The sequence below is a fragment of the Triturus cristatus genome, chromosome 12 (genome assembly GCF_964204655.1).
Source record: "Triturus cristatus chromosome 12, aTriCri1.1, whole genome shotgun sequence".
NCBI lineage: Eukaryota > Metazoa > Chordata > Amphibia > Caudata > Salamandridae > Triturus > Triturus cristatus.
In genome coordinates this window covers 545,985,955-546,010,813 of record NC_140595.1, presented here as the reverse complement: position 1 = coordinate 546,010,813, position 24,859 = coordinate 545,985,955, and the positions used below count along the sequence as shown (strand labels likewise).

At 42.0% G+C, this 24,859-nt stretch overlaps 1 protein-coding gene across 1 annotated transcript in view; it reads left to right on the top strand.

Annotated features, from left to right (window-relative positions):
* Positions 1-24,859, top strand: part of SLC6A2 (solute carrier family 6 member 2) — a 1,123,441-nt gene that overhangs the window by 1,035,672 nt on the left and 62,910 nt on the right. The window contains exon 12 of the mRNA XM_085639971.1: positions 17,574-17,674. Within this exon, the coding sequence (XP_085496097.1) occupies positions 17,574-17,674 (101 nt within the window). The remainder of the gene's footprint in view (positions 1-17,573; positions 17,675-24,859) is intronic.

Below are 24,859 nucleotides of genomic sequence, written 5' to 3'. Positions count from 1 at the left end.
ATGATCTTCACTAGCCAGATTTCAAAACCCTGTAAAAGGAGGATGTTAGTGGCTGATTCAATTTTAGACGTAGTATCCAGTTTTGATTACTTAAATTGACTAGGAACCTATGTTGGGCACCACAGGTGGAAAAAGCTTATCTTTCCTTGATCCAGTATATTACACAAATTGGGAAAATCCATACAATATGAAAAAGGGTGGCTCCAACTCTGGAAATTTACAATGTGAATGCCTTAGGTGCGCTTCTATATGATGCTGAATTGTGGGGCTACTTACATATTGAATGTCTTTCTGTGGTGGAACAAAGGTTCCTTAGAACCCTATTTTATCTTCCTGTCAGTACACCATTACTCCCTTATATCTAGATATGGCACAAAAGAAAATTGTCCATAAGATTGGATGAGAATGCTAATTTATTGGCATAGGTTACGGACAATCACTGCTTTGAAGTACTGCCGTTATGGTAATAAAGATCTTTTGATCCCACAGTATGCACGAAAAATACCGTGGCTCTGTGCAGTCAAAACTCTATTATTGAAGTTGAAACTGGATGAATATTGACTTCACCAGAGAGTATGTGTCAGATTAGCAATGTCGGGGTTTTCTCCCATGTCAGAAGAACCAATATCCACAGGAGCGAAGATTAAGCCTTTCCACTCACACAGGGTATGGCCACCTTTGGCCAAACTAGGCACACCGAAAGATAGACCAATACCCCCAGGGAGCGAAGAGACTCTGAAGGACCACCAGAGAATTCTTCTATTACGGAGATGGGAGAATTCGCAAGTTATATACCCCTGCAGAAAACAGATAATACAAAAGACACTAAGGTTACAGGAATTGCATCTAGATAGGTATGAACATTTACCAATTTACCAATTAAATTACCCAGGTTGTATGCTCCCCCATACTCACTTTTGCAAAGCCAGCCTCAAGGTTAAACAGGTCTCTCCAGAAATAATATGAAGTTTGTCAATGTAAATAATAGCACTTTCTGTGAATATGTGCAAATAAACAGTTCAAGGCAAACGTCTGCCTTATGTTAGTCCACAAAACCAATAGTAGGGAAATGGAGGCGGGCTAAGGTATAACAAATATGAATTGAGTGTTCTCCAGAAGTCTGTGTGAATCCTCAAGGCAGCATCAAAAAGAAACAGAAAATCAAAATTGCCGGGAGACGCGAGCGGGCCTAAAAAGATACAATGTATCAACCACGATTCGCCCGCGCGCGTTATAAAAGAAAGAAAATCGAAAGGCAAATGCTGCCAGCAGTTTCCTGAGGTCAAAATAGAAGTAGCGCACCTCACACACTAAGAAAAGCTGTCTACACCAAAGTTGGGCAGTCCGATGCAGGGCGATAAAAAAAAAGGAAGAGAGAACAAAAAGGAAACACAGCGCTAACTCGCGCTATTTAAATTAGGAAAGGAACACACTCCAGCGCGTCCTCGCACGTATCGTAATTAGGAAGGAAACGGACTTCAGCGTGTCCTCGCGCATACAAGCTGAAGAAGAGCAGGATAGGGAGCGCTTCCTCGCTGATGGCCGTTTGAAGACAAGAATTACCAAAAGCGCAGTAGCTCAGGAACTGAAGCTCTCCAGACAGTCAGAAACACACAGGAAGGGTGTGGTCCTCACAGGGATGAAAGCCAAGCACCTGAGAACGGGAGCTGACTGCTGTAGAGGTCACCTGACCCTAGACCAGTGTAGCATGGGAAAGCATACAGTCTGGCACCCATCGCAGTGCATCATGGGAATGGTAGTCTTTAGCTATTATCAAGCAGAGACAAGGTGCAGGAATCCCGGCGGTTAACAAGCAAGGCTAAACTTAAGGGATTTTTCTGGGAAGGTGTGGCACTAGACACTGTTAGAGTGTGCAAAGGCTCTCTGACAGTGTTGTTTATTGATCGGAAACCAAAAGCCGCCGACGAATGCCACATTGATGAGATCGTCCCCCCACCGGCAAGGAAACTTTATCTCGAATTTAGATATGGAACCCTACTCATAAAATCATTTATGTGCAAATGGCAACCGGATAGAGGCCCATTAGATGAACTGTGTGTAGATTGTAAAGGAGGGTCGGAAACGGTTATCCCTGTTTTGTTTTTCTGTCCCTTTTATAAATCCATACGTGTAAATTGGATCATTTCCTTATGCAGAAACTTGGGATATAGGGAGCCCAAGGAAACTTTTAGGACATTACAGAGTTATACCAGCCAGATTGTAGTGTTTTGTGTGGCTATGTTTTTAAAGGCATTCTGGATTAAGTGAGACAACCTGGTAAAGTTTGCCACTGATCCTTAATATGAACTGTTTGATCCTTAAAGAAGTTAGCTGGTGGGAATTCCTTGATGTTGTAATTTTTATCTGTGGTTTCAGACTTTGTTATTTTTAAGATATTGGCTGTAACATGAATTTGGTGTCTTTTAGATTGTACTTTTAACTGAAAATATTCAAATATGATATTTAATATGCATATTTTTTATGTTTGTGTTCTGTGGTTGTCTTGTTGTTATACTTTTATGAACTATGATGATCAAAATAAAGTCTATGATGATGATGGTTGGACTTTGGAGGGGTAATATTTACTCTTCCCACTACAGTCTGTGGACACGAAGGGAAAGCTTTGGATTTGAAAGGGATTACATTTACTATTCCCATTCCAAAGAGCTCAACAGTAAGGAAAGTGTTGGACTTCAGAAGGATAAAAGTTAGTATTCCCACCCCTTTCTGTACAACAGTAGGGAAAGCGTTGGACTTTGGAGGGGTTACATTTACTATTCTCACTCCAAACAACACAACAGTAGGGAAGTGTTGCACTTCCAAGTGGTAAAATGTATTATTCTCACTCCAATCTGTGAAACAGTGTAAAAAGCATTGGACTTCGGAGGGGTTAGGTTTACTATTCCCACTCCAAACAAGGCAATAGTAGGCAAAGTGTTGGATTTAGGAGGGGTGAAATTACTATTCCCACTCTAAACAGCGCAAAAGTGGGGAAAGTGTTGAACTGCTAAGAGATTATTTTTGCAGTTCCTACTGCAGTCTATGCAAGACTACAAATCTGGCAGCTTGCAACTAAAATATAAATGAAATAAATCAGAATACCATAATTGACACAATTAAAAATGAATTAAATGATTATTTACAATTAATAATTTATTGTTATTTACTTCATACATAATTAACTTGCCATCCTAGAACCTTACAAACCTAGCATCCTGCAACTAAAATATAAATAAAATAAATTGGTATTCCATATTTTCCATATTTAAAAATAAATTAAATAACTAATTAGCAATTAATAAATACGTTTTTATTAATTAATACCTAATTGACTTTCCACCTTAGACCACAACAAACCTAGGAGCTCGCAACTAAAATATTAGTAAAATAAATAAATGTTCCATAAATATACATCATTAAAAATGTATTAAATAATTAATCAACAACGAATGCTTGATTGTTTTTTAGTTGCTACTTAACTAATGCTCCACCCTATACCACTGTAAACCCAACAATCTGCTATAACCAACGAAAAATTCTAAATCACTTAAAATTCAGAACTGGATTTAAAATAAAATCAATAACATTTATATAAACAATAGTAATACACATAATTAATATGTCAACAAAAACACTTTACAATATTTGAAAACAATATATCTAACAACTATATTACTGAAAATGATCTTAAAAACATCAAATCAATATTCATTAAAACATTATTACTCACCTAAAAAAACAATATTCTTGTCAGCGATATTAGTGTATTACGATATTTGGTTGTCACAATATTTCATTTCCAATATTTATGTCTCCCAATATTTTAATATGCTAGAAGGTCTGGGACCAGGCACTCTGAATTAAATAATACTTGAATGTTTTGGAAATACTGATATTTAGGATTTTTATAGCAGTATTCATAGCCAAACGTGTTCCATATAGAAACTTGTGGCAGTTGTGTCAGGCACTAAATCTAGCGGTACAAAAGGGGGTGGTGATGGACGGAGCATCAGAACCAATCAAACACTCACACTCGTTCAACAGATCTGGGTTTGATCCATCACCGTTCTTTAGCCCACTCTGCCACCCCAGTTCAGACATGGCCATATGCAAATCAGCCTGACCCTGTGCCTCATGGGAACAGTCCAGCCCAAACTGCCAAGCCATGTCTTCCCTGGACCGGAAACAAGCTTCCTGGGACCGGTTTCTGGCATTTCAGCCGTCTTCAGCCAGGCTTGCTTGAATACAGTGGCAAAGTGAGCAAGGGACTCACGTCTGAGCATACCCTGCCAACTTAGGGCGAACAAAGCGGTACAAAAGGGGGTGGTGATGGACGGAGCATCAGAACCAATCAAACACTCACACCCAGTCAACAGATCTGGGTTTGATCCATCACCGTTCTTTAGCCCACTCTGCCACCCCAGTTCAGACATGGCCATATGCAAATCAGCCTGACCCTGTGCCTCATGGGAACAGTCCAGCCCAAACTGCCAAGCCATGTCTTCCCTGGACCGGAAACAAGCTTCCTGGGACCGGTTTCTGGCATTTCAGCCATCTTCAGCCAGGCTTGCTTGAATACAGTGGCAAAGTGAGCAAGGGACTCACGTCTGAGCATACCCTGCCAACTTAGGGCGAACAAAGCGGTACAAAAGGGGGTGGTGATGGACGGAGCATCAGAACCAATCAAACACTCACACCCAGTCAACAGATCTGGGTTTGATCCATCACCGTTCTTCAGCCCACTCTGCCACTCCAGTTCAGAAATGGCCATATGCAAATCAGCCTGACCCTGTGCCTCATGGGAACAGTCCAGCCTAAACTGCCAAGCCATGTCTTCCATGGACCGGAAACAAGCTTCCTGGGACCGGTTTCTGGCATTTCAGCCGTCTTCAGCCAGGCTTGCTTGAATACAGTGGCAAAGTGAGCAAGGGACTCACGTCTGAGCATACCCTGCCAACTTATGGCGAACAAAGCGGTACAAAAGGGGGTGGTGATGGACGGAGCATCAGAACCAATCAAACACTCACACCCAGTCAACAGATCTGGGTTTGATCCATCACCGTTCTTTAGCCCACTCTGCCACCCCAGTTCAGACATGACCATATGCAAATCAGCCTGACCCTGTGCCTCATGGGAACAGTCCAGCCCAAACTGCCAAGCCATGTCTTCCCTGGACCGGAAACAAGCTTCCTGGGACCGGTTTCTGGCATTTCAGCCATCTTCATCCAGGCTTGCTTGAATACAGTGGCAAAGTGAGCAAGGGACTCACGTCTGTGCATACCCTGCCAACTTATGGCACTAAATCTAACCATGGTGTTCTACAATTCCTGTTGCTTATTTGGGAAAGCAATGTAATGTAAAGCTGAAAGGATTAGTATTTAGTTTTTGGGTTAAAAATAAGGAGTGCACTACACAACTTCTCATGTTCAAAGCAATGTAAACATGTATTCTAGTTAACAGAGCATCAAAGAAACTTCTAAGCCTACAGGAAGGAGCACTTTCTGAAATGATGCCGCCTAACACAGCTATGCCATGAGAAGTTCTTGAGACCAGTAGATGCAGGGAACCCATGACTTGCACATGAGTAGGGATTGCCGAATTTTGTTGTTTTTTTCTAGTCACAATAAGGTTTAAATCATCCATTAACTCCAATAACATCTGCCTGCTCCATCTATAAGATAACTCTCCCCTTTCTCCTCCTTCACCTTTCTAGGGCTCCCAAAATTCACATTCTCCTCACCGCCATTCAGAAAAAAGTGTGTTGCATTGTGACTCTCCTTTTATAGTTTGCACCTAATTAGCCACTGCAATAACTTGGCGGTTAATTTCATATGCTAAACATCAATTTTGTGATGTGACTATTTCCTAATTGTGACTTCTTAGTTCATCTAAATAGTGATTCCTTATTGGTAAACTGTAAATTAGCAATTTATCATTTGTTTGATTCACTCAAATTTCAGTGTGAATGGCCTTTTGTATATAGGAAATACACATTTATGCAGATGCTAACCGTTTTGTGACTATCCACTGAATCGCTAAACTTTTGTACATCTGGTCCAAGATTAATGATTTGAATGAAAATTGAAAATATCCCATGCCAGCCTAAAACATGTTCTCTGTGTTTTTGAAAGTAGAATGGCCATATCTGATGGGGCCAAAGATCACTTTTGTCTAGACTGTGGAAAGTAAAGTCTTGAAAAAACCCACTTCACAGCATTAGGTCCAGTGCTTAATTTGTAAAATGTTAAGTGCAAGGGCTCTGACCAGGAGGCCACTGCAGATTGCACTACCCATCACCCTCGACATCGCTGCCAAAACAACTACTACCCATCTCTCGCACATGTAAATGCAACAGTTCAGATTATTCCAGGTCCCCAAAGCTAAAGGAATGGCTGGGGAGGTAGGTGTTAGCAATTTTTGAATGTATATTGTATTCCTAAACAACCATTGTTCTGCTCATCTCTAAATTGGATCAGCAGCGCCACCACGTGGTAGACTGTTCTAAGTATGGTGTTGACAATTAGGTGCCGGTGCCGAGCACCTGAAACCAATTAAATGCCGGTGCTGAGCACCGGAAAGCACCTGCTCAAATTAAGCACTGATTAGGTCGGGTACAAAGACTGGTTAACCAAAGTGGGCCATTGCTTTTCACAGAGTATGTAGTGGATAGATTTGTGTCCAGGAGTTTGTCCTTCTTTCTTCTTGGCACCAAAGTCTCTATGCCAGGATATTCTTCTTCTTTCCATACAAGTCTCTCGATTATTTCATTTTGCTTGCTACCTGCCCAAATATCTGGGAACTGGTACACGGCTCAGAGCTCCCTGCATAACCAAAACACCTTAAGACCCCTTTTTGTCCCCCCGTAGACTACGGGATCTAACTTTGCTGTTTTCCACCACTCTACTGGTTGGTAGCGTGCTATCTACACTCCCCTTGATGACTGCAACCATTACAGGCCCACCTCATTTGCTTGTCTGTGATCAAACTAATGGACAATGCCAAGGAGAGCATGAAAAAATGATTTACATGTTAATTGTATGAGCAGAAGATTTGTTTCATCTCCAGAGGACTGTCTGCAAGCAGAGCACCATGCCAATCTGAGAGACAGTAATTGGCAGCACTGCTTATGAGAGACAGGAGTTCCCCTGACAGAGGTTAACACTGGAGTTTGGAATCCCCTTGGCATAAGTAATTCCGCTTCTCCACAAGTGCATCACTCTAGTTTAAAAGGACAGTCTATCAGTGTATAAGTCATCGGAAATCACATTGTGATCTTTTTACAGATCATTTAATAACTCAGAGAATTAAACCATAGGCAAGGCTGTTTTCTTCTATTGAAAATATTACCCCACACTCTCTGATTGTCAAGGGGATACTGTCTTAAAAGAGGAAGTATAATGACTCAATGAGAACATTTTGGCTAGTGAAGACTGATTGCTATAGCTTAGATCCTTATGGTCCTGTTAATGTAACCTTTCATACAATTGATAAAATGGTAGTAATGTAGAAAACTGGAACAAAATTTTATTTCTTGGGCTAGAGATCCAATGGTCTTTGAGCTAGATTACAAAGATGTCATCATGTACCACCAAACTTCTTTATTTGTATATATAAAAAATATATTGAAATCACTTCAGTATTATTAGACAAATAGCATCTCAGTTATTGTCACTCAAAGCTATTAACAGGTTAACTAGTAACTAGTTATTTGGGAATTCCCATTTTACTAAATGTGTTTTAATGCATGTGTTAAATACACAAGGTCATTGGTATAAAAAGACATGCTTTTAGGCTGATTACTCTGCAATAGTATAACATGTCTTATTTCTGAATTCTATGTCTTGAGGAACAAAATGAAGAATGTATATCAAAGTTGAAAGTGAAAAGAAGAGAAAAAGTAACAATTAGAGAGTGCGTACAATAGTGATCGAATCACAACATGAATATGATACTAGAAGAGCATGAGAAACTAAATTATAGGAAACCTAGAAGCAATACCCTATATAGAAATATAACAAAATGTAGGGAGAGAGGAAGAGAAATATAAAGGAGAAGAGTCAGTAAATAGAACGACCCAGAGAAGCTGGAAATATAAGATAACAGTGACTATAAACTTTGGAATAGCTGCAGTGGGAATGGCATGGGGAAGTAGCATAACATTATATAATCTGAAACCAGTAAACACATTTGAATGTGAAAAGAGCATAGAGAACAGACAAAAGGGTTTTTATAGAAGTACAAATATATGAGAATTGCTGAAAATTAGGTTTCAGAATAAAGCAAGAGATAGAAGGAAACAGGTGCAAAAGTAAATTAAGAAAAATACACCATTAAAGGTGAAAGCAAGAATAAACAAGCATTTGCAATGCAATCGGTCTTGCCTTTGGGATCTTATATGTATTTAGCTATGCAGCGCATTAGCCTGGGTGCTGAAACATCTACTGTTCTTTAAAATGGAGGGAAAGTAAGCACCAAACTGTGTGACATTGCCAGGTATGTGAACACATGGAGAGAAATATTGCCTTTCAGCGGGAAATGGTATAGTCCAAAGTTCTGTTTTTCATATAAAATCAGGGCCTTCAGTGGTCATTTCACTGCAAATAAAAAATATGAAAAAAATATTATTGTCTACTGGTGCTTGTGGAAGACAATTTCAATGGACTGGAATCTAGAGAATGCTAAAGTGATTCTGGTATTTTACTGACCTCTGCTGATCGTTTTACATCACGAAAGTTAATAGAGGCAGTTGCCAGAAAAAACATAAAAAGAAAGTTTCTCAGCAGAAAGCAATTCTGATATTTTACTGACCTCTACTGGTTGTTTTCTATCAAGACAGTTAAATCGAGGCAGTTGAACAAGCAGAAAGCGATTCTGGTATTTTACTGACCTCTACTGGGCGTTTTCTATCAAGACAGTTATCTAGAGGCAGTTGAACAGAAAGAAAAGTCCCTAAGCGGAAGCAGACAAGTTCTAGGGCTGATCTCCAGAGCCCACAAAGTACATACACATATAAGTATATACTAAAGTATATACAAGAGGCCTTGAATGCTCGACCTAAAAAAAGAAATGAGAAGTATACATGCAAGTAATATAACGCTCCTGGAAAGGTGCATGCAGGTTGATCAAGGGAGGAAAGTCATAAGTGAGTAACCAAAGTTACTTATGTTATTCAAATTATTTTTTCCTCTCCACTAGTCCAATTTCAACCAGGAAATAAGGGCTTAGTCCACTTAAGCCACTTACAATGGTTTGATGTTTGGTGTTAATTCACAGAAAGATTTTTCAGAAATCTAAAAATAAAACATTAATAGATCAATTAATTGTTGTGTTCTCTAACAGGTTTGTGAAGAAAAAAAATATTCTGAGGTAAGAATCTGGGCTCCGAACAGCTGATAATTTTAATTTCAGAAAACATTTTATTGCAACTATTTATTTCTCAGTAGGATGGAAAATGTACTTTTGCCATGACGAAAAATAGCTACATTTTACCACATACGTGCAAAGTCAAGTTTAGGTTTGGGCTTTGGGGACACAATCACAGTTTTACCATCCAATCTTGGCCTTGAGAATGGCTTCATGGTTGTATGTTGATGGAAATGAGACACTGGAAGTCACTCTCTGGAACAAAATGAGAAACCAGTAAAACTAACACACGCTGGGAAAAATGTAAAGTAATTTGCTATCAGAGGCTGAATGATGTAAATAGTGTGCTGATAACTTTACTGTTTGTTCAAAGTATTTAGTGTCTCTCTCTCTCTCCAATGGCTCTAACCTTGAGCCTCACCTTCAAATTAACCCTAAACTTGTCATTAACCTTTTTCTGTAACCATAGGTACTAGTTCATACTACAGCCATCCGTGCAGGATAGACACGACCATCAGCACAAAACTGGAAGCAGAATCACCATCAAATTCAGACACCATCAGCTGCGCCATCTACACAGACACCCCTACTAGCTACATGGAGCACCACACATTCCAGATAGGCATACCAACCAACTTTTCCCTGGGCAGAACCCTCATATATATACCACTAGGACCTCACACCAATTTCACCAGCAACATCATTGACTTCATGGCACCCCTCAAAATCAACGCCAGCACCTTCTTCTCAGAGACCTTAACTTTCACTTAGAAGACTGATCAAAATCTACAGCCCTTCTAGAAAAACTCTGAAACCTTGGCCTCACTGAGCACGTTGCCAAAACCATCCACGCTGCTGGACACCTATGGGCCCTGCTTTTCTCCTCAAACAGCAACATCATAGCCTACAAACCAACACCTATGACCTGGATAGACTAAGTCCCCGTCGGTTTTGGCATACCCATTCCACACCATCACAGATCTACTACCACCGGACCCACTTGTTGCAGAAGGCCCAATGACAAGAGCCCAATGACAGGTCAGCTAGTGCACAGAGGAACTCAGGCAAACAAAACACCACTGCAAGCAATTGGAGCACAAACGGAGAGCAAGTGAAGACACCATGGACAACAGCATCTTAAAACCTGTTCTAGGATGCCACCACTAGCAGATACAGAACACCAAGAAGACAGCTCTTGCTGTCTGCATAGACACCAGCACAAACAGCCTCAAGGGAATTCTCACCATGGTTTCATAATGCATCCTGCCTCCTCCAGCAACATCACCACCTCACAAGATCTTTGCAACAAGCGTTCATAATTCTTCTGTAACAAAATCATCTCCATATATGCCAAATTCAATTCTCAACCACACCTCATCACCATTAAAATTCAACTTCTCTTCATGGCTGAAGAACGAACTCCGACCACTTTGCCCACCATTATCACAGTTGAAACCATAGCTACCATGAAGATCATGGGGGGTCCCATCTCACCCTTGCCACACCACACATCCACCAAACGTCTCATACGGGTCAGTGAAGCACTAACATCCCTCCTTAACGCCTCCATCAACTAATCCACATTAGAAGTCACCTGGAAACTCACTACCATCATGCCCCTTCTCAAGAAATTATCCGCTAACCCATCCACGCTCTATAACTAAAAACCCATCTCCCTTCTACCATATCCAGTAAAGGTCTTGGAGAAACTAATCAACTGTTGCCTCACCTACCACTTCAGCAAACATCAGCTCCTCGATGCTGGCACTGTCGATTCAGGCCTGACCGCAGTACAGAAACAGCCCTCATCGCTGCCACTTACATCATCCACATGATCCTTGACAGAAGAGAAACAGCAGCCCTCATTCTCCTGGACCTCTCTGCAGCATTTGACATGGTCTCACACCCAATCCTCATCAGGAACCTGCATGAGATTGGCAGCCAAGGGACCCCCTCCACCCGGGATTGGCGCCTTCTTAATGGAACACATGCTGTCAGCCTTTCACTGTACTCCTCGAAAGCCCACAAAATCTTATACAGAGTGCCTTAAGGTATATCCCTCAGCATCACCCTCTGTAACGTGTACATGATACCCCATGCCAATATCATCCAAGCACATAACATCAACATCCTCTGCTATGCCGACAACAGCCAACTCATATTTTCCATCTTAGAAAAGACCTACTACATAAGAAACAGGTTCACAGTCTGCATGACCAAAGTAACTAATTGGATGAAAGCCAACTGTCTCAAGCTCAGCACAGACAAGACAGAAGTGGTGATCTTGAGCAAGAGCACTTCACATTTTTTCTTTGCAGCAGAAAACATGTCTAGAAAAAGCTCCGTTTCGAACTATCATAAGGGCAATTAACTTGTATACTTTTTTCGGTATATCTGTGAAGTGTTGCACCACACCAGACAATAACTGTTAGTCTTTTAAATCCTTTTGTATTTTTCAGTCCTTTCTCCTCGATCATCTCTTGCAGTTACCGAGTTCGATATTTCCTCCTCGCTGCGCCTGTGTAACATTTCATAAAAAATAAAGATGAATCCTTGGGTGCTGCGTCCAGATGTAGATTTATTCTTAGTAATCAAGAATGAATGTACAGGATACAAGTAAGAATGTAATTCAATAAATGCCCAAGTCAAGATCCCACCGGGAGCAGCTGCCCTGCTGCTCAGCCTCAGATATAACTCACAGTAGAATCAAACATACACAAAGGAACTCTAAATGACATCATAGATACAGGCTGAGCAGCTTAGAAGAAACACTAAAGAAGGACAGAGAAGGAGGAAAAGCAGGATGTAACACTCTGATACCACTGCAACCTTTTTTCATGCCCCTCACCTTTTTACAGTTCTTGTCGTGCTTGTTTCATGTTATTTTCTTCTCCTACAATTTCCATCCTGTAAGCTCTCTGTCATGATGCTATCTTTGTTCCCTCGCCACTGGAGCACTTGCAGATTTCCGCATTACACTCTCCTTTCCTTTCTCTGCTTCTTCAGGTTTGTTTCACTTTTCTGCCCTGCTTCTTTTTCCCTACCAATGAACCCTCATTGCCTATTCATTTCCTATCCCCATGCCTCTTAACTCGCTGTTCCTTCTCCCTCGGCCATAACAATGAAATCATCTCTTCAATCCTAGTGTTGATGCCCCAAATCTTCCTATTTTTTGCACAATTGAAATAGTGCAAGGACTCAAGATCACCATACTTTGGCCTGGAGAGTATCTACTATTCCGTAAAAAAGAAAAAAAGTTGAAAGGGAGTTAGGATTGCCTAATATGTTCAAAGTGGTTTCCATGTAAAACTAAAAAGATGAGAAATTGAAGGTTAAGTTGCTGCCTTAACCTACTGACTTTCATTTGAGAGCATGTGTAGAGTGAAGAGTGTAAGGTCTGGAGTGTGTGTGTGTGTGTGTGTGTGTGTGTGTGTGTGTGCGTGGGTGGATGTGTGTGTGTGTGGTTGTGTGTGTGGTTGTGTGTGTGTGTGGTTGTGTGTGTGTGGTTGCGGGTGTGGTTGTGTGGTTGTACGTGTGTGGTTGTGGTTGTGTGTGTGTGTGGTTGTGTGTGTGGGGTTGTGTGTGGGGTTGTGTGTGGTTGTGTGTGGTTTTGTGTGTGTGGTTGTGTGTGTGGTCGTGTGTGGTTGTTGTGTGTAGGTGTGGTTGTGTGTGTGTGTGGTTGTGTATGCGTGTGTGTGTGTGTGTTTGTATGAGAGTGTGTGTGAGGGGGTGGCTGTGTGGTCATTAGCGTATCCATAGCACTTTTTGAAGTTAGTTAGAAATGTGTTGGTGGGAGAGAATGTGGTTCTGGAAATTAATGTTTATGAACATAATCTAAGTTTGCAGACTTGGAAGAATGCTTGCAAACTACTATTCAAGAGTGTATTTAGCATCAATACTGTGTACACACACAGGAGTTTATGTAAAGTTGGAGTATGTTTATCAGAATGTGTCGACGCAGGAGTGTGTGTGTTCTGAAATGTGTGTAGAGTCAGGAGTGTGTATGAAGTCAGGAGTGTGTAGTCAGTAGTCTGTGTAAAGTTAAAGGAGTGTATGTGATGTTTTCAAACATTCATATAACATTTTCACAGCAATTTGCAATGTTTTAAAATGTTTGCTTTTAGCTACTGACTGTGAACTTCAATAGGCACACAAAATGTGTATGAACTAACTTCTTATCTACAGAAAAGAAGTACTTTTGTAGTCCTGACAAAATTGACTAATGAGTGGAAGTAACCAACAGTGGCGGTTTCTGGGAATGGGCAGAGGGGCTACACCCATGCAATTAAATGTGATATGGATAGTTATTGTAAAAAGCAATTGCCATCCTATTTAAATTATGTTAAAAAGCATCTACTGCCTTGGCCTGCCTAGTCCGTTCTTCAAATTGGACGTCAGGCAGATTTAATTAGACACATGCACTTGTGTGCATGTGGCAGTTAACATCAGGGAAAGTTAATCAGTACGGGTTGGTAGCATGCTACCATCCCGATTCTGCAACAATTGTGGTCCTCTGGGACTGCCCTCAAATGACGCTTAAAATTGTGTCATTCTCAAGCAGGCCCAGACGTGTAAAGTATTATCCCTGAGCTTGTCTATCCTTAGCTGCCTTTTACCACTGACTCCTCCCTTTCCAAGTCATCACAGTGTGACGACTTGTAAATTGAGTGGTTGCAGTTTTAGCATGATGGCCTGTCATCTGCTCTAAGCAGTAACACTGCGCATGCTTCTGCGCCTCGTGTATTATGTTTAAAGCATCCCAGCACCAGTGGAGAGCCAATTTTGGAAGCGCCATGGATTGTTCTTCTGCGGCTCCGGACAACATAACTACTGGGGTGAGTGCTCTCATCTCTCCTTCACTGTGGGTTTCACTTTCCCTTCCTGTAACCTCTTTCTCTCTTTGGTTCCCCAACTGTCCTTGGCCTGTCACTCGCTTCTTTTCCCGCTATTTCCTCTCTTTGGGTTGATTACAATAGTTTAATTAATTCAGCTGAAGTGTCATAATTGTGTGTTTCCTGTGCTCTGAAACTAAAGCTGGAGAGACAGCTAAACAAACCTTCCTGACTGGGCCTGCTGACCTGAAAGAAACATAAATGTGCGCAACGAGTTAATCTGCCATTGGTAAAGGAATAAAATCTACAAATGTAAAGAATGGTTGGGAGCCGGAACTTGTTTGAATCAATCGTAGGTTTGTGACTTATTCTTTTTGAGCGGTAGTGCAAAGAGTTAACAACTGAGCTGTGATTGTAATTGTATTTATATAGTGCTTACTATGCCCAACAAGGTGTTGAGGGACAGTTATAAAAAAAAAGAATTACATACAGTCTCTGTATTATTACATTTTGGAAGCACCATTTTATCTTAAAACCTTTTACACATTTTGTAGCAGTCTATCTTATACTGCGTGTAATGCAAGTTTAAAATATTGACTTACATATTCCCTGTGCTTTCTGTCACAGGCTGTGACCTTGTAGCACTAAAAATACACGTCACTATTGTCCACTGCACCAACCAAGATTTATTTGCAACTATCAATTTTTAAAATACATTTTTCTTTCAAGTTGTTTGTTATTTCATATTTATCTGCTTGACGATGAGACTTACAGAATATTTTGGGTTTTTTATCCACACCTTTTGTACAACTGATATTCTGAACTAACATATTTAAAAGTGCTTTCATATGTGATTAATGAAGAAAATTGAGTTTTGGTTACATAAAATATTTGCCTAAGATCTCACAATTTAAGTGGCATAGCTGTGATTTATCAATATTTCTTTTCTGGTTTCACTTTGTACAAATCAGCCACTAAATGAGTATCGATTTGTCTTTCATTATGTTAAGGCTTTGTTTTTAACCTTTATGTGCAAACTAGACCCAAAGTAATTTTCCGCTTTCATGAGCACCAGTTACATTACACAAGGTCACATTCATTTTATAGTCACATAAGAGATTAAGTAATTTGCCATGAAGCACAGGATATTCACGCTGAGAATTCAACCTGGTTCCCCAGTTCCTAAGTAGGCAACTGTGGCTGTAACAACACATCCTGGGTATAGCGAGGGTGCAGGCTGAGCCAGTATAAAAACTCTGGGCCTGATTCACAAAGGGCCTCCGCACTCTTGGCAGAGGACCTGCAGTCATGGGGGGAGTCTCCGAACTTGTGGCGGAACCTCCTAAATGATAATTCTCATTGCAGAGATTCTGCCCCGAGTGGGAGGTCTCCCCCATTACTGAGGGGCCTCCGCCACGAGTGCAGAGGCCCTTTGTGAATCAGGTCCTCTATTTTGTGTCCATTTATCACAGAAATATTGTTGAAATTGCACCTAAATACACCACTTTTCAGAACTTTTCATGGGGGAGAATCCCCCAAATCCTCCCCCCATAAACATTGGCCTCACTCGTGCTACACTTCATTGACTTGTTATATGCACCACTTTTAAATTTCACCAGCCGCCACTGGTACCCAAAAAGATTTCTTACATCTTAGGTCTGGATCTATAAGGTGAGTAGTGATCACTCTTTCTGAATGATTTTACGCAATTCAAAATTAATAACTCCATTCTACAACTTTTGAATCAAAAAGCAATAGCAGCATATAATTGGTTCTTAGAGTCAGGGAATGCAAGAGAAAAATACAAATAGTGGACTGTACGTTGATATGTCTTGCCTTACAACAATTGGGATAGTTATGCTCTCCTTTAGAAGAAAGGAAAAGGTCTTTAATTCAACCTGGGGTAGATGTCTGTAACACCCTCCTTACTCTAGATGGCCTACTCCTCTTGTAGATTTACTTTAACAATGACAATGCAAAAGAAATATTGTATTTCAATTTTTCTTTGTTTGGGCTGTATTGGTATATTTGGATTACCTTCAAATATTGATTGTAATGTTTCAAGGTCCAAACAAAAAAGTATCATTTTATTTGGTACATGTTAATAGAAACCCAGACTATTACTACTTGTTTATCTACCGCTTTGTCACCCACAGAAGAGACCAGATCATAACTAATGCTGTTTTTACAGTAGTATGAGTATTGGTCATATTTGAGGATCATGGATGGTCTGCAATGTATGTCTTCCTAAAGTTGGGAGGAAAAAATCATAGATGTGGAAACAATGTAGATGATACTAGCTTCCGATACAAATGCTGAAATGAATAGTTTTTACTTCCTGAACCAAAAATGAATAGCCCGGGAAACTTTAAGGTAACTTAGGGCCTCTTTACAATGGCGGTGGGAATGCCACCGTCAGGCCTTTGGTGGTGGTCCCACCTCCATCGGACCCTGCATGACTGCCCACCGCATTATGATGGCGGCGGATGGAGGGCAGGTGGAGAGACCGATGCCTCACATCCGATGGGCTCCGTTGGGGGGACTGCAATTCCTACAGCAGGCGCAGTGTCTGCTCAGGCACTGCCGTAGGAATTACAATGTCCCTTTCTGCTGGCCGTTTCATGGCGGATAACCTGCTATGAAAAGGCAGGCAGAAAGTGACTTAGGGGCCTGCAGCTGGTGCCCCCCTTCCTCCCTGGTCCTCAGATATGGGCCCCTCTACAAATCCATGCACCATGTGGCAGGCACCGCTTGGTGCCTGACCTGCCACATAGTGCATGAATATTTGCAATGTGTTTATTTTGGATTGCAGCTTGTGCTGCAGCCCGCAGTACACACCGCAATACAAAATAAACAGATTGCGACTTCCTTGAAGGCGGTCGCATCCTAATCCCGATGGCGGGACCGCCGACAGCTAGGCGGTCAGAATCAGGCCCTAAAATCTGTTCCAAGGCGTTTTTGCTTTCTAGTACATGACACATATCAAGACATGCTATCATTAAGAATTAGATTTCATTTTATTGCAGTATTTGATGCAGTGACATATTCCCAATGGTTTATATTAGAAGACACATTTTCTGTAAGAATATAATGCATGCAGATTGTTGTAGCTATATATAATCCTAATAGTTTTGGAAATAATGTTTGTACTGTAGTATTTCTCTTGCTGCTCTTATTTTATCTCATTTGACTAATACACTACTCTACAAATTATGTGGCTACTTTTTTAAAACTTTTCTGTACACAATCACCGAAGACTGTTATTAGAGTGAATGACTATAAATGTCTGTGGTAGATCCATAGATTTTCTGGTGTTTCCTAGTGTTTTTTCCCTTGGAATGCAATGTCTTCACAATGTGTTTTTATGTTACATTGCAGGTGTGGACAGGTTCAGTGAAGATATTGAGCAGATGATGGGTTTCAAGCCAGGTCTTTATTGGAGGCTCTGTTGGAAGTTTGTAAGCCCTGCCTTTTTGTTGGTAAGCTCAGAACCTTTTCACAAATCTATCCGAACTGATCATGGGAGATTCAATGTGCATTACCTTCTGTCAGCGTCAACGCCATTGAATGTGTAGTATCTGTATCCGAACATCACTGAAAGTTTGGGGAGTGAAAAAAGCAGCATAGAAAGCCTAGAGAATTAAAAAAACAGAGTGCAGACATACGTGGCACAGAAAGAGACTAGTTGCACAGAGACACATCACAAATAGTCCCTTTGCCTTTGTTCATGATTGTATTTCTAAGTATTTGATGGCTTTGCTAATGCTTGTTTTTTCGATGCTGATCATTCTTCCGTGTTTAAAAGAAGAATGATAACACTCTCGCAGCCGCAAAGTAAGAAATGAGACATAACATATTTAATACCTTATTTTATGATCTAAGGGTCATAATTCAGGAAAATGCCTCTGCACCGGTGGATTCAAATATTTCATGACACAGGACAAGGCTCCATTCAGTTCGTGGACTGCCTCTTAAAATATTGAAAACGCAGAGCTCAATGTTGAATTCCAGGTTGTTTTTTAACTGTATCTAAGCAGCAAAACAAAACTCACTCCCTTTTTCCCTTTTCCACTTAATGTACTATCATGAAAAAGACGTTTGGCGTTTCAAACACGCTTGTGCGACAGACACAACTGCAAACAAGCTTGATGAATGAATGGATAGACGGATGTAATTCTAATAAAATACTGGCCTTCACGCTACATAGGAAATCATTTAGTTAGATCAATGCATATTTGTATTTTTGCTGGACAACAAGGAGCTACTCACTTGTCTGGAGTTGCGTTAAGTCTTTGCCGTAATTAACTCCAGGTAGCTGTGATGTACTTCAGGTACATTTATTAGTTGTAGTTACAGGTTATTGAGTTCATGTGATGCAGCCCCACCAGGAGCGGTCTGCTTGCTGCTCAGCCCATTCTCTAACTGGCACATTCAAGTATCCAAGCACCCAAACATTCCATTCAAGTCTCTCACACCAACATTCCATGCATCACATTCACACTGGCTGAGCAGCTAGGGAGAAAGTAGCAAGATAAATACATTACAGGTTACTACAGTCTTAATGAGAGAATCAGAAATCCAAGAGTAGCCTAAATATTTTTACTTTGAATATTTGACAAATGTGCAAATAATATAATCAATATAAAAAGAAGAACACGAAACATCACTCCAAGATTTTTGCAAGAGCATAGTGAATGCATCAACCTGTACCTCCAATTAAGTCAAAGCACAGTGAGGTGAATTCTAGCATTTATTTGAGGTTTTTGGATTGCACAGTACACGTAGCTTTAGGAGCTGAAAGCGTACGTGTGGCGCTGCACCCGCACTGTCTCGTGGAGAATGTCACAACTCTCAGAACAGACAAACGGAAGTCTCATTGTTTTTGGCAGTGTTGGCATTTTCTAACCTGTGCCTCCCCTCTATGAAAGAGTATCTGAACAAGCTTCTGACCTTCAGGTTGGGAAGCTCTATAGCCTGAAGTTCGTGAATGGCATTATGAGACAAAAGCTTCGTGGGCCAAAATAATAAAAATAATGAAAAAAATAAATAAACACAAAATAATTTTGCATAATATATTTCACCACGTTCATTGGGTTCATGCACATCACTTCTATTTAGCATCAAAGTAGCAATCTGAATGGGAACTGAAAAATCAAATGATCGAATATTAAAGGGCAGTGCAATAACAATCACTGCTTTTTCGGGCGCCTTCTGGCACGCCACTGGCTTTGTTGAGCTGTAAAAAATAGTGGCTTTTACCGAACGCAACAGTAGCTGCGTAATCATCCACGGAAGGAAAATAAACTGGGATGAACATTAGGATTTACCAGCGTGCTGTGCTTTCAATGTTCCGCACTGTATACAGTGATGGGGCGCTTGGTTGCTTTATATCTCTTACCAAGAGGCTGAGTAAAATAGTGAAACATTCCAACAACTCTTAATTATGTAAGTGTAATTTGATATGTAAAGCCATTGTGCACTACGCTATTTCAAGGTTCTGCTGGGGAGGTTTTTTAGAAGAGCAGGTGAAAAGGGCCAGAACTTGCCATGTAACAAGAGTAAAGGGGGCAAAGTGTGTTAGTAAGGCTAAAATCCATTTTAAGACATTTTCCATTTGTTAATTTTCTTTTTGTTTAAAAATTATGTGGAAGGCTTTTTTTATCCTCTTATCTAAAGTGTTACACCCATCTGAAGAGGTCACCTGTTGGGGAAGTTGTGCATGCAGCATCTCATCATATTTTCAGTCAGGGCAGCCACTGGTACCAAAACCTGTAACATTTAGAACAAGAAAGAGAGAAAATAGTTGCAACCTGGTTTTCATGATAATAAGTATTCATCTGCTGAAATCGAAGTTCATACGTGTTTTTGGGATGTTCTGAATTCCTTGTGCAACGATTGTGTAACATAAAGGTAGTTTGATCTACATAAGTGGTTTATAAGAACGAGATTTGTCGCCCAATTTGCCTCAGCCTCTCAGCGCAGTATAGTATATTCAGGCACCCTGAAATTAGTTAGGATGACTAATCCCCTAGGTTTAGAATTTCCTGTAAAGGATATGACTTGTAGTAAGGGCTAGTTTGGCAACCAACTTTTATTGTATGATGTCATCATTAAAGGCAATAAGTTGGAAGTAGGGCTGTAGAAGTGTTTCATCAAAACAATGACATTCTTGGAATGTAAGGAGGGTTTAAATACAGACATCTTCGAGTTGTGAAATTAAAAAGTGAAAGTGCACTGTAAACATTTGCCTATATTTTTGTTGGATGTATGATGGAACAACGCATTCATTGCAATGTCCACAACACTACCAAGTCTTTACCATGTATATGCTTTTTTCCTGCATACCTTTACAACAAATGTTGCGTATAATATATATATATATATATATATCTCTATATATCGCCTACTGGCGGTCGCCAGTAGGTAGATATAGTTAGGACCTATTTTCCATAGGAAATCCGCAACGTTCTATTTGGAATAATGTTGGCGCCGATTGACGAATCTTTGAGAAATTTTCCAAAGTTTTGGCCAGCTCCGCTCCACTCCTATCCTTTTGCTTAAATGGTGTAAATCTGTTCAGTAGTTCCTGAGAAAATTAGAGGTAAAAGTAGATATATATCTATGGCCTCGGAGGATCCGCGCACCCTCCCCGCACCCTCCCGAGCACTAGCTGTATTCTAATTGGCTGTCAACACTTCAAATCAGGAAGTGTTGGCAGCCATCTTGTGCCTCGGTAGAACCGAGGCACAAGAAACCTAAAAAACAAACGTGAAAAATGCGAAAAGGGGGCAGGGTAGAAACACCCTGACCCCCCCTAGGACTGCTCAGGGCCAAAAAAAGCATTTAAAAAAAAATTTCAAAAGTTTTTTAAATGCTAATTCCTAACTATATCAGGCCTGAAACCTATGGTTTTTTCAGTGAATTTCAAAGGTTTTGTAAATGACAATTTTTTATGTATTAATTGTTATACTGATTATTTTGATACTGATTTACTACATTTTGTAAACTGTTTATTTTTAGATATTTTATTTTTTTAATCACATTATACATTACAATACAAAATATACTTTCTCAGAATGAATTACTTTAGTTTAAATACTTTGCAAATAGGCAATAGACTTAAGTACAGTAGTTACAGTTGTTGCAATGGGCAACACAATTTCAAACACAATGCAACATTGAGCTCAATGTGAATTTCTAGTCAAATGCAATTAGTTACTTTATGGATTACTTTTCTGACCACAGGATTCAGTCCTTGGACATCTCCTGTAAACAGTTGAGTAAAAGCCTTTTGGTTACAGTAGTAATTTTTAAGGAATATTATAATATTTTAAAACTTGACACTTAGAAACTTTTTCCCATAGAATCACCAATGTTATCCTATGGCAGAAAATTCATTTAGCAGGTAAGTAGTGTTATCGTTACTTTTTCTTACTCAGTGGTGGATCCTGGATCCAGCACTGGCCAACCTCCTGTAAACAGTTGAAAGAATGTGTTTAAGTCATACAGACGATTTTTTAGGAATATTTTTAGTTTGTGAAAATAGACGCTTAATTTTCTGGTGAATACCACACAATGGATTCCTATGGAAGGAAATACAAGTTACTGGTAAGTACGCTTAGAATTACTTTTCAGGGTCTGTGCTGGGCTAAAAGATGCAGCATTGGGTTCTCTCCTGATTACAGGTCAGTAAATCGGAATTCGTAGTTCGGCTGATTTTAGAGGAATATTTGTACGTTTCAAAAATGGACACTTTGAAAATTTTCTGGTGAAAACCACACAATGGATTCCTATTGAAGGAAATACAAGTTACTGGTAAGTACACTTAGAATTACTTTTCAGGGTCAGTGCTGGGCTAAAAGATGCAGCACTGGGTTCTCTCCTGATTGCAGGTAAGTAAATCGGAATTCGTACTTCGGCTGATATTAGAGGAATATTTGTACAATGGTGAAGGAAGGGGGAGGGGCCTGAGGTGACATGTGTGTGCAAACATGCCCTGTGGCGCGTTTTAAGTTGGGGAATTAATTCCTCTTCAATCCTGAGGTCCCCTGGGGGCCAACTAGCCCACCAGGTACCTCCAGTATGCGCCAGGGAGCTGCATTGCAGAGAGGTATTCAGAGGCCACGCCCCTTTTTACAACACTCTGCAACACAGCTCCGTGGCGCTTACTGGAGGTACCTGGTGGGCTAGTTGGTCCCCAGGGACCCTCAGGATTGAAGAGGAATTAATTCTCCAACTTAAAACGCGCCACAGTGTGTGTTTGCACAGATCTCACCTCAGGCCCCACCCCCTACCTTCACCACTGTGCAAACGCGCCCCGTGGGGTGTTTTAAGTTGGGGGATTAAGTCCCCTTGAATCCTGAGGTCCCCTGGCGGCCAACTAGCCCACCAGGTACCTCCCATATGCGCCAGGGAGCTGCGTTGCAGAGAGGTGTTCAGAGGCCACACCCCTTTTTACAACACTCTGCAACGCAGCTCCGTGGCGCTTGGTGGAGGTACCTGGTGGGCTAGTTGTCCCCTAGGGGACCTATGGATTGAAGAGGAATGAATTCCCCAACTTAAAACGCACCACAGGACGTGTTTGCACAGTATCACCTCAGGCCCCGCCCCCTACCTTCACCACTGTGCAAACGCGGCCCGTGGCACGTTTTAAGTTGTGAGATTAAGTCCCCTTGAATCCTGAGGTCCCCTGGCGGCCAACAAGCCCACCAGGTACCTCCAGTAAGAAGGAGCGTGGCCTCATTACACCTCTCTGCAACACAGCCCCCTGGAGCACATTGGAGGTTCCTGGTGGGCTAGTTGGCCCCCAGGGACCCCCAGTAGTGAAGGGGAATTCGTTCCCCCTCTGCAAACACGCCAGGGGGCGCGTTTGCAGAGTGATGAAAGGAGGGGGCGTGGCCTCCTGTTTTTAAAAAAATGTTTCTTTTTAAGAAGGGGGGCTGTGTAGCCCCCCTTCTTTTTCTTATCTTTTGGCCCTGGGGACCCCATCCCCCAGGGCCTGCCCCCAATTTGTATTATTTTATAAAAATTTAAAAAAAATCGGGAGGGGGGCCGCGTGGCCCCCCTCCCGAGGCCATAATTTGCCCCGGGGACCCCATTCCCCGGGGCATGGCCTTTTTTTAAATTTTTGTTTTTGAGGGGGGCTGCCTTGCCCCCTCCTGTGTTCCCTTTTGGCCCCGGGGAGGTTTTTTAAATTATTTATTTTTAGGAGGGGGGCCGCGTGGCCCCCCTCCTGGGCCACTACTGGCCCCGGGGACCCCATGCCCCGGGGCCTGGCCATCTGGTTGGGGACCATGGGGGGGTCCCAATCCCCCCACGGTCCCAGCCGGCTCCCCGCTTCCTGCGGGAGCCGGCATTGCTGTCCCACATGGGGAGCAGCTAACATGCTGCTCCACATGGGGAGCAGCTAACATGCTGCTCCCCATGTGGAAAAGCAATCGTCTTTGCTTCATCGAAGCGAGAGCAGGTTTCCCTGCTCTTGCTTCAATGAAGCAAAGCAGTTTGCAATGGCAGGGTGGGAGCCGCGAGGCTCCCGCCCTGCCATTGCAAACAGCAGTGTCCCGGGGGTGGGCACCCCGGGACACTGCAGGAGCCGGCCCTGGGGGGTGACGGTCCCCAGGGCCATCTTTGGCTCCAAGAGGGGGGCTGCGCGGCCCCCCTCCCACTTACTTTTAAGCCCTGGGGGGTGGTGGTCCCCGGGGCGTGTGGGGGGGCTCGAGCCCCCACCCTTTTTTTTTTTTAAACAAACATGCCCTGGGGGATGGCAGTCCCAGGGGCTGCGGTGGGCCATGAGCCCCCCGCATACATTAAATTAAAGCCCTGGGGGTGGCGGTCCCCGGGGCTTGGGGGAGCCTTTGAGCCCCCCCACCCATTTATAATGAAGCCCTGAGGGGTGGTGGTCCCCAGGGCTGCGGGGGGGCCGTGAGCCCCCCGCATATTCAATCTTGGAACCCCGGAGGGTGGTGGTCCCCGGGGCAGTGTGGGGGGATTGGGACCCCCCACACTTTTTAAAAAAAATTATGTCCCCGGGATTTGGCCCCTGGGGGCAAAATAGAATATTCAGCGCAGGAGCCCGCACTGAATTTTTTTTTATTTTCGGCCGAAATTCGCGCTGGGTGCGTGAATCTCGCTGATTTAAAAACAAAATAATTCTTTTTTTGACCCCCTGAGCAGACCTAGGGGGTCAGGGTGTTTCTACCCTGCCCCCTTGTCGTGTTTTTTGTGTTTGTTTTTTAGGTTTCTTGTGCCTCGGTTCTACCGAGGAACAAGATGGCTGCCAACACTTCCTGATCTGGAGTGTTGACAGCCATTTAGCATTCAGCTCGTGCACGGCAGGGTGTGCGCTGGGTGCGGGGGGGTCCGCGGATCTTCCTCGGCCATAGATATATATGTACTTTTAACTGTAATTTTCTCAGGAACTACTGAACGGATTTACACCATTTAAGCAAAAGGCACGAGTCTGAACTGAGGACTACCTCTTTGCCAAATTTGGTGTAATTCCGTTCAGCAGTTCGGGCTGTAGCTGCGACAACAGGTCCTATGGGAAATTGCATGGGGAAAACACGTTTTGGGACCCCCCCTTTTTTCTCACCCCCCACTTGACGAATCACCATGAAACTTTCAGGGTCGGAGCGAAGCTTGGCAAAAGTTTGGAAAATTTCACG